This window comes from Pelodiscus sinensis, chromosome 13 (assembly GCF_052426305.1).
Source record: "Pelodiscus sinensis isolate ZL-2025 chromosome 13, ASM5242630v1, whole genome shotgun sequence".
NCBI classification, from domain to species: domain Eukaryota; kingdom Metazoa; phylum Chordata; order Testudines; family Trionychidae; genus Pelodiscus; species Pelodiscus sinensis.
The window spans coordinates 25,121,824-25,136,791 of NC_143064.1; the positions used below are offsets into that span (position 1 = coordinate 25,121,824).

Genomic DNA, 14,968 nt, shown 5'->3' on the forward strand with positions numbered 1-14,968 from the left:
CCTTGAAGTTCCCAAACTCACTAAGGCTTCTGGGAGCCACGGGGAACTCATAGGCTACGTCTAGACTGGCATGATTTTCCGCAAATGCTTTTAACGGAAAAGTTTTTCCATTAAAAGCATTTGCAGAAAAGAGCGTCTAGATTGGCATGGAAGCTTTTGCGCAAAAGCACTTTTTGTGGAAAAGTGTCCGTGCCAATCTAGATGCAGTTTTGCGCAAGAAAGCCCCGATCGCCATTTTCGCCATCGGGGCTTTTTTGCGCAAAACAGTTTTTAGCTGTCTACACTGGCCCTCTTGCGCAAAAGCATCTGCACAAGAGGGCTTTTTCCCGAGCGGGAGCAGCATAGTATTTGCACAAGAACACTGACAATCTTACATTAGATCGTCAGTGTTCTTGCGGAAATTCAAGCGGCCAGTGTAGAGAGCTGGCAAGTTTTCCCGCAAAAGCAGTTGCTGCTGGGAGCCATGGGGAACTCACCACGGGGGGTCTGGGAGCCATGCAGGGCAAGGGCCCTGACTGCTACTGTCATCTAACAGCAGTCCTTCCCCCGAGTCTGTGCCCCCTCAGGATAGGGGATGGGGTACAAAGGTGGAGACCTGTTAATAGCAATTCTGTGAATTGCAGGAGTCTCCTGTATATTGAAAAAATTCATAGTGAGCAAAGTCATATTTCAGGGCCCCATAGTGCTGGGTACTGTACAAATACAGAACACGAAGAAGGTCCCTGGCCCAAGAATCTTACAATCCAAGTATAAAAGACAAGCCAAGAGATACCTACGGTAAATAGAGGAAACACAATAAATAGAGTAAGCACAGATATCTACAATAAATAGAGGAAGCACAAGGAAACAATGAGATAAAACTCAGTATGAAAGCTCTGTTCACTGGATACCAGCTTTAATCACCCAGCACTCCATCCCATTTGCTAAAGTGGGGCTGGCTGATTGAGGTGGAGGTGTTTTATAGAATCATAAAAATGTGGGATTGGAGGGAACCTTGAAAAGTGGTTTAGTCCACGGAACACTGAGGCAGGATTAAGTCAACCTAGACCATCCCTGACAGATATTTATCTAACCTATTCTTAAAAACCTCCAGCGATGGGGCTTCTACAACCTTTCCTGCAAGCCTACTTGTATTGGGGCACATAACCAGCCCCGCTTCCTGGGCCCCACTTGCCCTTCCAAATAAGGTTCAGGAGACTTCAGCGGAGTGCAACAGCCATGTCCTCTATTCCTTTGCAGTTTCCTCATCACCAGCATCAAATTGGATATAAACTTTGCAGGGTTCTTTTCTGATCCCTGGCAGAGTGGGTCACCAAGTAGGAGGCATCCAACAGCCTCCCTTACTGCCTTCTCCATGGCTGCCCTTCCTGGCTTTTGTAGCCTCTGGGTTTCTAGGCCAGCAAGTGTTGCCAATCTTCAGACAAGCATCTGGCTTTTCCACCAGCCCCAATCTGTTCCTTTTAATTGGGCAGCAGCTAATAAGGTACACTTCTACCAGCACCCTGCAACACTACTCCAGAACATAACTTTTCTTACAGTTGGAAAGTTTTCCTTAATCCCTAATTTAAATCTCCCTTACTGCAGATTAAGCCCATTACTTCTTGTCCTACATTCAATGAGCATGGAGAACAATTGATGGCCAGCCTCTTCATAATGGCCCTTAACATATTTGGAGACTGTTATCAGACCCCCTCTGTCTACTTTTCTTAAGACTAAACAGGCTGATTTTATATAACTTTTCCTCACAGTCAGGTGTCCTAAACCTATTGTAATTTTTGGTGTTGGTCTCTGGACTTGTTCCAATTTGTCCATATCTTTCTTAAAGTGTGGCATCCAGAATGGGGCACAGTATTGCATTTGAGGCCTCACCAGCGCCAGGTAGAGTAGAACAATTACTGCTTGGCTGTGTCTAGACTGGCCAGTTTTTCCAGAAAATCAGCAGCTTTTCCGGAAAAACTTGCCAGCTGTCTACACTGGCTGCTTGAATTTCCACAAAAGCACTGACTTCCTACTGTAAGAAATCAGTCCTTTTTGCGGAAATACTATGCTGCTCCCGTTCAGGCAAAAGTCCCTTTTGCGCAAAAGTTTTGCGCAAAAGGGCCAGTGTAGACAGCTGAGATTTGTTTTTCACAAAAAAGCCCTGATCGCAAAAATGGCGATCGGGGCTTTTTTGCGCAAAAGCACGTCTAGATTGGCCACGGACGCTTTTCCGCAAAAAGTGCTTTTGTGGAAAAGTGTCCATGCCAATCTAGACGCTCTTTTCAGAAAATGCTTTTAACGGAAAACTTTTCCGTTAAAAGCATTTCCGGAAAATCATGCCAATCTAGACGTAGCCCTTGTGTCTCATGTACGGTTTTCCTGTTAGCAAACCCCAGAATGATATTAGACTTTTTACCAGCTGCATCACATTGCTGGCTCAATTTCAACCTTTTCTGCAGTTGAGCAGATTCCCTCCCGGTTTGCCTCTTATGTGTTTGTGTTCTGCAATGCTTGGTTGAAAACCAGCCCCTTAGGGAACTCAACTGGGCTACTACTGGAGGACTCTGGATTCAAGTCCTCATGTCCAACACTTTTTGTGTGACCTTGAATTCAGTGCCCCATCTGTAAACATGGAGATAATTGTACTTCCATGCTTCACAGGCTAAATTAATTAAAACTTGTAAGACATGTTTATGAACTATGGTGATGAAAACTATTTAAACAGCTAAGATAGACAGACCCAGCCCAGACAGGAGGAGGTTGTTTGTGGGGAGTGCAAACTCACAATATTCCTATTTTTTCCCCTGTGCTCCTCATTCTTCCTCTGTTTGTCCCCTTCCCTCACTGGTTTCAGTACAGGATGGGAAAATGCCTTTAGTTCCAAAAAGGGAGTTAATGTATCTCAATAAATTATGGTACAATAACCTTAGACAATCTGGTCTCTTGCCTTGGAAGCTGAGTCTGCCCAGGATTGAAGCTCTCTGCAAGATGCCGATGTTACCAGACTGGCCAGTAGAATTAGTATTGGTGTTTTCATTGTAAAGGTTACTTGTTCTGGAAGGGTGGAGGCAGGCATATCAAGTGTATTGTATTGTAATGTATCGGCTTATGTGTATGTGCATCAGCCTGTTTATAGTGGTCACTTTTGAAACATTCAGTCCTGTAATTTTCCTTTGTTTAGGGAGTTTGTGTGTGTTGGATGATACTTTGCACATGCCAATCTATGAAGCCATTCATTCTAAGCCAGTAGCGCTTGAGATGTTTAGCCAAATTCAGCCATCATATGAACATGTGACCTCAATGGGAGTTGCACCATTTTACACAAGGGACAATTTTACTCTGCTGTGGCTGTCCTTCCCAAAAGATCAGGACCTGCTGCTCAGACCCAGAACAGGAAAATGAACCCATGATTCTTACATGGTGCGGTAGAGAGCTAACCAGTCGGATGCTTCTTGCATCTCTTCAATAAATTTCAATCCTGAGACTTCCAGGGTGCAGAGAAGTAAACTAAGGAGAGAAACTCCACTGTACTGGCCTCTTAGATCTGGGCTAGGCGTTCAACCCACATGCCTTATATGGTAGTGCAGATCACCATTAACTAGGCTGCCTCTCATGGCTGAAATAAGCTATAGCCCTGAGTTCCAGCAATGTGATGGTCTTTCATTATTGACATCTAAACTCTCTTCTTTCCAGTTGTCCAAAGAAAAACACCAGTGGAGATTTGTTCACAATGCGATACATTTGGCAACTTTTCCATCCCCTCTCTTTAGCTACATTCTCCCTCTGAAATAAGCAGCACTGTCTCCCTGCTCTACTATTTGTTTATGTACTTTTCTTTTATTCCCCAGCCCTGTTGACTCTTGTCAGCTGACTTCACAGATATTCTGGCTTTTAATTTGTCAGGTATTAAAGTTGTCAGTGGAGACAAGGAGAAGCATGAAAGTATCTGTTTAACTTGGCCCCTGGCCTGCGTGCCTTGGAGTGCCAGATAAAAGACATTTTATTAGGGTTTAGTTTGGCCACACAATGAGAAAACTTTCAGACCCTTGTTGGCTTCCACCAAGCATTCTCCTTGTGTTTCTGTCCCCTTTAGGGCAGGGGACTGCATCTGGGAATGGCTCTGTCTGTCACCTAAATCACACTGTTGTTTGAAGAGAGACTTAAACAGTGACATTTAATATTTGCTCCCAAGCCAGAGAGATGATGAGTTTGATCAGAAGTGAATTTTGTGATTAACCGTCTTTCACAAATTGAAATGGAATTAACTTTCAAAAATGTTTCTTTCATGCAAAATGAATTTCCTAAATTAAAACAGTCCAGAGGTCTTTACCTTTTACCATTTAATGTTCTGGAATAAAATGTCTTTTCTTGCTCAGTAACAGGGAAATGTACATATGCTTGGAATATATCTTGTAGTGGTAGGCTGCAGCTTCCCTGATCTGACTGTCCTTGAAATCTCATTTGCTACATAGAAACTGCCACATTGGATTAGACAATTGGTCCATCTAGTCTGGCATCCTGCCTCCAGCAGTGGCCAGTACCCAGTGCTTCAGAGGAAAGCAAAACTCCTCTTATAATTATGCTCCTAGTCAATTGTGCAATGTTGCATATGAGGGAAAAATCCCTCCTGAGCTACACAGGCAAATAGTTAAGGCCCAAAGCATGATGAGCTTTAATTACCCATAGAATTACATAGCTACAAATGTTAATAATGATCATACAATGACCTAATCCTATTAAAATCCAGCCACAATATTTAACTCAGTGAATTCCACAGGTTGACTTTCTGCTGCCTAAAGAAGTAGTTTTCTTTACTGATGCTGCCTTCACGAACCTTTACTTTTAAATGACCTCTTGTTCTCATTTGAAAGGAGAGAATAGAAAGGAAGGACCAGCTAATTTTCACTATGACCTTCATAATGCCTCAATCAAGTCCAGGGCATTATGTGTGTAGGAAAAGTGAGTGTCACCTAAAATACATTTTGAAATTAGCCCGAGAGAGTGACATCTTACACAGGGACCAGTGCAAAAATTCTTAAATGTGCCCACAGAAATTTGTAACTTTTTGGGGGGTGAGGGCAAGGAAATCTCCATATTTCAATTTCCACACTCAAAACATGAAAACTGCCACTTTTCTCAGGTGCAAATTTGTATTCATTGCTAGTTGGGAAAATTTCTTTCTCACACCCATGGATATACTCGTAAGACTGATTGCACCTTGCTCACTTTACACACACATTTCTGGACTCCTCTTCATCAGGAAGATGGCTACAAATTGGAGAGATATAAGTGTAGAGCCACAAAAACATTTAAGGAGTTGGAGGAACTAACTTATAAAGGAAGATGAGAAGAAAAGTCAGTAAATAGCTTGGCTAACCAGTGACTCATGGGGACATGCTAATCACCTACAAATCTTAATCTTCTGGCTTTCTTTCTACAATACACATACACTTGTCTCTAAACCCCACGGCTACGTCTAGACTGGCATGATTTTCCAGAAATGATTTTAACGGAAAAGTTTTCTGTTAAAAGCATTTTCGGAAAAAAGCGTCTAGATTGGCACGGACGCTTTTCCGCAAAAGCACTTTTTGCGGAAAAGCATCTGTGGCCAATCTAGACGCGCTTTTGCGCAAAACAAATCTCAGCTGTCTACACTGGTCCTTTTGCGCAAAACTTTTGCGCAAAAGGGACTTTTGCCCGAACAGGAGCAGCATAGTATTTCCACAAAAAGCACTGATTAAAGACAGTAGGAAGTCAGTGCTTTTGCGAAAATTCAAGTGGCCAGTGTAGACAGCTGGCAAGTTTTTCCGGAAAAGCGGCTGATTTTCCAGAAAAACTGGTCAGTCTAGACACAGCCCTTGTGTATTTTGTAAACATCAATGGAGGGAGCTGATTAGTTTGGGCCATGTGTATAATTAAGGGTCTGCCTACTCTTTTAGTAGAACCTTGTTAGAGGGCCATGTTACAAAACACTTGTGTCCTGTCCCAAGTACACTACAGTTAAAATTTGTAGCGAGGCTGGCTGCTTTAGGGTATTATTGCCAGCTGACATGACTTGACAAAAGATGTGGATAGGTTCTGTTTAGCTTGGTGATGTGACATGGTTAAAATATGGCTAGGTCCCTCCACACTACAGATATTTACTGTCTTCTACCTGCGTCTCCTGGCACAGTGCAGATGACCCTTGAAAGTAAGGGGATGAAATCAAGGAATTGAAAATGTCACTTGAATACTATGAAATGTTTCCCAGCAATAAATGTACTCCTCCGGGCAACAGTCTTCTCAGGAAGGTGGGAGAAACGGTGCAGAATATACTACAGGGGACAACCCTGCACTAGCTACAAGGAAGTGGACTAGATCAGTGGTTTCCAACTGCTGGTCCGTGGCCTGCTGCTGGACTGCGGACCTCTGGCTGCTGGGCTGCGGTGACTCTGGGGGCTAGGGCTGGGGTACACTCTGGGGGCCGTGGCTGTTGGGAGAGGTGTGTCATGCCCCACCTCTCAGCCAACCAGTGCTGGGCAGGGGTAGGGTTTCTTCCTGGACATGGAAGAGTTCTTTGCTGTGCCATGGGAGGGTGGTACGGAGCTCAGTACGGCAGCCTTAGAGCAACCACAACCGGAGCAGCAGCATTCAGCTGGTGGCTGGGAGGCAGCTTAGGGGCTAGGTGAGGGGGACGGTCAGGCACTGGGGGATCCAGGGGTGGGACTAGTGCTGGGGGGCTCTAGGAGTGGAGGGCTCTCAGTGGCAGGGAGCTGGCATAGGGAGCTCTGGGGGCAAAGCTAATACTGGGGGGTTCTCAGGTCAGGGCTAGTACTAGGGAGCTCTAAGGGGTGGGGGGCTGACACTGGGGGGACACTGAGGCATCTGAGGTGGAGTGCTGGCACTGGGAGGCCCTGAGGGTGGGGCTAGGGTTGAAGGGCTCTGAGGGCAGGGCTGGTACTGCTTTTGGCAGACTGGTAACATTTTATTTGCACGTTTGCATATTAATTTGCTTAAAGAATATGCAAATAAAATGTTGCCAGACTGCCAAAAAATTGTGAATGGGTTTGCCAGACCCCAGGATAAAAAAGGTTGAGAATCATTGGACTAGATGACTTAATAGTTCTCTTCCATCTCACTCTTCCCTGAAACACTGATTCTGGCTTGAAGATAAACAACTATTAAAACATTCCAAGAACTGGAAGTTCACTTCTGGGACTGATTATTTTTCTGTAAGAGGGAGTAAGTTTCTAATGACCTAAAGCTCAGGCCAGATCTACGGTAAGGGATAATGTCAGACAAAGGTTCATACTTCCAACTATGTGAATTTCAATTTACCGGGGCATCTCAACTGCTGGGGCTCGACAAGAGAAACTCTCTCAGAGACTCCCCTTATTCTTCTCACTCCAGTGGAGTACTGGAGTCAACAGAAGTGTGATCAGTGGTTGATTTAGTGAGTCTTTACTAGACCCACTAAATTGACCCCCAGAAGATTGATCCCCACAGCACTGAGTATAGATAAGGCTTGGTGAAGAATGCAGGCGTGGTGACTGTAATAGTATTTCTGTGGGGCAGGAGACAGCAGAGCCCTAGTAAGTGAGGACTCTCTAGACCTGAGGTAGAACACTCCTTCCCAGTGCTGTGGAGCTGCTCACTATTGCACTACCCAAGCACCCAGCTTTAACTAAGTAGGCCTTCATGGCCCTTAAAAATCTGGGATGTGATCAGAGGCCTTGTTTAAGGAAAGCCAGGCCTCTGAGCTGTGCTGCACCAAGTCCACCAGTTTATTTCCGATGTTTCCATCTTGTAATAATAATGAGAAATAAACTGTGGAGTCTCATGATAGCTTTTACGGGTACTTAAGGAGAAACTTTTCCAGAATAATAATCGGTACTATTTCATTGCAAAAATCCCAGAGGCTTAAAACACTAAGGTTGTTTTTCCTCTAATAGTTGTGAGTCTGATTCAGAATTTGCTTAAACAAATCTGCTGGGAGTACTATGCTGTAGAAAGCCAATACTGCTTTCCCCTTTAGCAGGATCTATATCTCCCTGGCTGATTAGCAGAGGAACTTGAAGGGTTACAGTCAAGAATTCATTCTTTTGAAATATTCATAAGACACCTTTATAGGCTGGACAATAACCAAATGCAAAACAAAGCAAAAAAGAAGTCAAAAGAGGACCAGTTCACCACTGGAATAAGTGATTGCAGCTGTTTTGGCATCAGGGCAATTGTGCCTGATTATACCAGTGATGAATTTGGCCCAACTATCTCAAATATCTAGCCAGCCTGAATGGAAGGCTCTGGCACAGGCTCCCACACACCCAAGATGGTCATTTCCCACTGAACACAAGGAATAGAGGACTGAGAATCAATGCACCCTACAAAAATGACCATAGGAGCCAAGAATATCTTTGTTCTAGGGATTTTTGCCACTGCATCACTGTGTGACCTTAGACAAGTTACTTATGCCAGAATTGTCACTGATTCTGAGTGCCACAAATTTTGGATAGTCCCAGTTTGGGTTATTGTTCTAGGTGCTGTATAAACATAGAGCAAGATATAGTCACTAGCCCCAGGAATATAGGTACTAGCAGTGCCCGGTATGCAGTACCAGCACCTCCAGATGCAGTACCGGCACCTCCAGTTAGAGTTTATTGGAACGAATGGAGCGTACCAGCACTTCTGTATGCAAATGTCTGACAGTCGGCTGGGCCACATGTCTTAAAGGGGCCGCATCTCTTAAAAGGACAATGCTGGCCCCACCCTGGCTTTTTTTTTTTCTCAACAACTTTTCCCCTGGAGTACCAGCACTTTTTTTTTTTTTTAACAAAAAAAAAACCAAAAAAACCCCCAACCCTGGCTACTAGTAACAAATAAATAAATAAATTAAATAAAAATAAAAAAAATCTGCTGAAATCTTTTATAGTAGCCTGGAGCAACCTTACCTCCAACCTCTATTCACCTCAAAACAGGATGTAACAATAGGAATCCTGACCAACCCTTCTGAGCCACTTTTTCTGGGTGAGTGGTGGCTGAAGAGTGTGAAGATCCCATGGCTATATATGAAAGCCTGAATGGGCAGATGTCTCTCTAAGGCTGTGTCTATACTACAAGCTATGGATGTGATTCCACACTGATAGCTCAATGAATTACCCTGAATATAAATAGCAGTGTGGCCTTGGTAGCTTGGGTCACAGCGGTGGAGTCTTAGCCATGCTGACCGTATACCCACAGGGTCCTGATGAGTTTGTACTCAGCCCAGCTGAGCTACGCAGGCTATACAACTATTTATACTCAAACTAGCTCTCCTGGAGCTAGTGTGATATTGTCTGTGTGAGCTGGGAATCACATCCCGGCTTGTCGTTCAGAGATGGCCTACAGGCCACCTTTTCTTACAGTCTTTTCCCAGACACATCATATCTGAACAGGATCGCCTGATGCTGCCAAGCACAATGGTTTGGTTTGTAAGAGCCTGTATCACATCAGCTGAGATCCAATCAGGTGGTGTCAGGGTCCTTAGCCAAGAATCAGCTAAATAATTGTTTCAGAGCAACTGAGCATAATTAGATCAGACAAAAAAAAACCCAAGAAAACAAAACCAAACCCCAAACCCAGACAAAAGCCAAACTGGCCCATAGATCTTAATAATATCTTGATTAAAGATTTTCTAAGAAGATTTTGAAGCAGTGCTTGATGCTGGCACGTTAATGTTATAAGATGAAACCTGACACTCTAGCCTGATCGTTATGTCCCACACTTCCTTGAATGCTGATTTAGCAGCAGCCCCTCTTTTGCTCTCATAAGCCAATGTAAAATGCGTCTGACTTCAGAAATAGTTATTACTTGTCTAACAGGATTCCCAGTCCAAGGGTATCAGATTCAGTCTCTATAAACTCTTGACACAGCAATCTATGGTGTGTAGTGTTGCCAACTTTTCAACTTCATGGAGCAAGCGAATGCAAGACAAATAAACACTGAGATTTGGGTGAAAAATAATAAACCCCGCCACCCTGGTTTAGAAAACACGCTAAGCCTTTGAAAGCTTTTATATAAGGAGAGGATGGCGGTTTGAAATGAGTCCAGGGTAAATGTTTTTGATAGTGAGAGATACACAATTAACAACAGTGACATTATCTCTGCTGCTAAACTAACACGCTTCTCTGAACTCTCCAAGCCATTTGGAGACTATTACAAGTGCTTCTCAGGGATGTTTTTCAAGTTACGGGCAGGTGAGGTCAAGAGGTAACATACCCTGAGGTGAAAGGACACCAAGGCCTTCCATAATTAATATCTACATGAATGTAGCCCTTGGGCCAGAGAGATTCTGCAGGATAGTTTAAAAGAAGAGTCTGGCAAAAGGGTCTTCTCAGGTGAAGTGAACCTTGAATGCTAAATGGAAAAACAGGCTTAGAACAAACACCCCTCTGTCTACCAAGAGATTGCTAGAGTCCTGAGTGTGAAAGGGAAGTGGATGCTGCTTAATGCAGGCTTTGCCTCTAGATTAGATTTCTATTCAAATAGCCATGTGTGGACTGGCTGGCACAGGAAGTCCCTTATGTACAGTTACAAATGGAATAAGAAAAATTATATGGATTTAGAAGGCCAAATTTCCAGCTGGGGCATATTTTAAATGAAGCCAGTGGGATTAAACTGATTGACACTAACTTGGGATCTTGTCCAGTATCCAGTTCAGAAGTTTGAAACTACAGTACTGCTCTGGAAATCTCACAAGAACAAACTGACTTCCAGCATTTCTAGCGTGTCTGCTTGTGAATGGCTTGCCATTAAGGTACGTCTACACTGCTCAGCTGTTTAGGGATAGTGGAGGTATCCCGAAATAGCTACCCCACATCTACACAAGCTGCCTGTTATTTCAAAATATTTTTCTAAATAATGGATGCACTATTTCGCCATCCCAGTAAACCTCATTGCATGAAGGATAAGGGATGGCTTGAAATAGCATATTATTTCAAAATTTGGTGCTGTGTAGACTTGCCAAATTTCAAAATAAGCTATTTCAAAATAGTTTTATTTCAAGCTTAGTTTTATTTAGAGTATTTCATTTCGAGTTTAGGGTGCTGTGCAGATGCACCCTTAGGGTGTGTCTAAACTACATGCCTCTGTCGACGGAGGCATGTAGATTAGACAGATCGGCAGAGGGAAATGAAGTTGCGATTTAAATAATCGCGGCTTCATTTAAATTTAAATGGCTGCCCTGCTCTGCCGTCAAACAGCTGATCAGCTGTTTGTCGGCAGATCGGGGCAGTCTGGACACGCTGCGGTCGACAAAGAAGCCTTTGTCGATCGGCGCAGGTATGCCTCATGAAACCAGGTTTACCTGCGCCGATCGACAAAGGCCTCTTTGTCGACCGCGGCACGTCCAGACTGCCCCGATAGGCTGACAAACAGCTGATCAGCTGTTTGACGGCAGAGCGGGGCAGCCATTTAAATTTAAATGAAGCTGCGATTATTTAAATCGTGGCTTCATTTCCCTCTGCCGATCTGTCTAATCTACATTCCTCCGTCGACGGAGGCATGTAGTTTAGACATACCCTTAGAGAGCAGTCTGGTGTATTGGAATTTGGTGCTCCTGGAGCCTGCAGAAAACCTGAAGGGGAAGGAAAGAGAAATCCACCTGCTACTCTTCTGAATACTTCTGCATCTCAGAAACAAAAAAGTTTCATTCAAACGTGACTCTAAAATAAAGGGCAAATATCATCAGGGAGGGAGGGTGTTTTACATGATTCAGTTTACCCATCCCTAGTGTGCATGCATGCATGGAGACACAGAACTTTCTGAGGATTCCTGATAAGTACAATATTGGGACTTTAATTCACCCACAGCCATACAGAATGAATTCTGCTTATGCTCTGTCCTCATCATTACATCCCACTCCTTCGCTGCAGGACAATTGGACCAGTGTGGAGAAAGTAGATATGGAAAAATTATTTATTTGCCCCCATAACAAGAACTAGGGGTCACCAAATGAAATTAATAGATAGCAGATTTAAAACAAACAGAAAGAAGTTTTTCTTCATGCAGTGCACAGTCAACCTGTGGAACTCCTTGCCAAAGGATATTGAGAAGACCAGGACTTTACAAGGGTTCAAAAAAAAAACTATATAAATTCATAGAGGATAGGTCCATTGATGGCTATTAGCTTGGATGGATAAGGATGGTGCCCTGAGCCTCTGTCAAAATCTGGGAATGGGTGACAGAGGAGGGATCACTTGATGATTACCTGTTCTATTCACTCCCTCTGGGGCACCTAGCATTGGCCACTGTCATAAGACAGGGTAGTGGGCTAGATGGACCTTTGGTCTGACCCAGTATAACTGTCCTTATATTCTTATGGAATGTGAAAGCTTACATCAGTTCAGCAAGGATAACATGAGCCTGGTCTGTCATTTGTATCATATACCATATTGAGTGCACTCCAAACAACAACTGAGATTGTATGGAACTGAAGTCTGAATAGCCAATGCAAGCTTCCATCATCCTTCCTCTCCGTCTGTCATGAGCAAGTCAATAGTTCTTCTCGAGTACTGACTGTTACACTCTGACTATGTCAAATGTGAAATGAGCCTGCAACACCATGTAGAAGCAGTGCAAACACCCCAGCATACTACATCTCACAAAGAAGATCAACTGTGTTCTGTGGGGAATCACAGAAAATACCCTTGTGGAAAAGCCCTGTTGACTTTAAATAGAGAGAAGCCAAGTTATAGGGTTCTGTCTATTTTAGATACTGCAAAAGCTTCAGAGGGGTAGCTGAGTTAGGCTATGTCTACGCTACAAAGAAAAGTCAGAAAAAGATACGCAAAAGATAACTCTGGTATCCCAGAAAAGTGCTGCAGTCTAGACATAGCCTTAGAGTGTGTGAGAGGATAGTGGGGACTGGTGTGGGTGACTGTAGGAAGAGGGAAGGACATGTAGAGGGGGACTGTCGTGGGAAAGGAAGTTTGGAGATCTAGATTCTGAAATGCATACGGGCTCTTTAGTGCTCAAGCCAGTTTTCTCATGGTCTCTATCACCAGTGTGCTGTGAAGTTCTACCTCATCCTTTATGTCTGCAATAGGCTGATGTATGTCTGGTAGGCATTGACATATTTTTAAGAGCTGTTCCTCTGCTTGTCTCTGGTATTAAAAAATTCTGCTAGTTCTTGAAATTGTCCCACATGTAATTAGGAACATTAGAAAAAGGCAGGGAAATGCTTACATGCTAATATTAATATAGTCACCTTTTTATATTCTTTTGTTATGTTTGCCACTTAGGCCATATTTGTGGCTCTTGCAGGTTAGACCCTGAAAGAAACCAATTTTATTTGCACCCCTCTTTGAATATGATGATTCAAAATCATAGGGCAGCTTCTCCTTTGGAAAAAAGAGTGAATTTGACTGGTGATGCATCCTGGGATGAGGGTGATGAAATTGGTGTTCATGCTTTATTATACTAATTAATGTTCACCCTGTGTCAAAGAAACACATGTATGGAAGCCCAGCTAGAGGAAAAGCCTTCCTTTCAGAAGTCTGGGAATATGTTGTAGATGTAAACTGGCAGCTCTTTTCTCTGTGTTGTGCCCAAAACTGAATTGTACATCTTCATTGTGAAATGTATTAACAATCCTCTCACTGTTGTAATCGTGAAGCCCAGAGCTGCTGGTGCTGCAGACTTAGTGTTCCACTTTGAGTCAGAAACTTTTTTTTTTTTAACCACAAACAATTCTGGACAGGACACAGCCGCCAAAGAAATGTTCCCAAAGTACTCACGCGAGAGCCATAATCCCATAAGGCCAGGAGCGGATTTCCAGTCTCTTCAGGCTTTTCATCTCATCAGATGTCAGCACCATTCCGCTGTCCGACTCACTCTCCTATCCAGGGAAAGGAAAAGGACATGGTTACTGAAAAGGACAGTGCTGCTGCTCGCTTGGATTCACGGCCCGGGGGAAAAGAGTGATGGAGCATTTGTACAGCACAGAAATAAAAGCTGTGGAGAAGGAAGAGCAAAGGGGCCAGTTCGAACACCAAGTTCCAGCAGGAGTCTGCCCTTCTCTCATTCACTCACTCTTCTGAAGCAGCTTTTGTGCTGCAATAGGGGCCAGCCTCTCAGTGCTGCAGGCCTAATTCCCTCATTTGTCCACAGAGCAAGTAAAGCCCAAGCAGGAGCACTGCGTGTTTCCTCATCCCTGTCCTGCAAAGGCCACCACTAGGTAGGGCAGAGGCTCTAAGGCCAGTTCAGTTACTGGCCTCTCCACAGGGACATCCTTAGGATTTAGGGGCACAATGGTGGCTGGGCGAGACGACAATTTTGTAGAGATGTGATTTTATAATCTCCAGCAGATTTTAAACTAAGGTTCTGTTGACTAACACAGTAAATTGAGATGCTGACAGCATATACCTGGAGTTGGCAAATGTCTGTAAAATGGCGTCATTGCCACTTGAATGGCTCTTTCACAGGTTTAGTGGTCTGTTAATAGCTCTGGCAGGCTTTTCCACTTTTAAGTTAACTAAATCCTCTCTGGAGGAAGCAGAGCCACAGAACAGGGACAGGAAGAGGCAGATTGGTGGACAATAAGATCCTGTGGTGCCCCAAATTTTCAGATGCCCTAAACACCATCATATTCTGAGTATGGGTAAGGACGGTTCTGCCTCTCGGGCACAGACTACCACCAAGGAAGTCATTTGCAATTCAAATTCTTTTTCTTTTAGGTAGACATTTGTGCACTAGGACCCTAAGGGAGACCTAACAACTCGTTCCACACTTGGCACCAAAGAGTCTTTAGTCGGGCATTGCCAACTTGGGTTGGACTCAAACCAGCAAAAGAAGCTCCTGAGTTATTTCAGATGGAAGGAGAAGAGAGACAACCAGATGGTCTGTGACCCCAGATGAGGCCACATGAACTTCCTGGTACAGAGCATAGTTTGAATATTCATGCTTTTAGCCTCCATTTGAATTGCTCCATGAGTCAAAGTGTAGGATCCCATTCGCTCTCCTACATCTCGGCCAA

General features: G+C 43.8%; 1 protein-coding gene across 2 annotated transcripts in view; it reads right to left on the bottom strand.

The window, feature by feature from the left end:
* Positions 1-14,968, bottom strand: part of LOC102446651 (vascular endothelial growth factor receptor kdr-like) — a 208,490-nt gene that overhangs the window by 6,804 nt on the left and 186,718 nt on the right. For both annotated transcript variants that reach the window (XM_075940856.2, XM_075940855.2), the window contains exon 29: positions 13,731-13,831. In XM_075940856.2, coding sequence (XP_075796971.2) covers positions 13,731-13,831 — 101 coding nt within the window. The remainder of the gene's footprint in view (positions 1-13,730; positions 13,832-14,968) is intronic.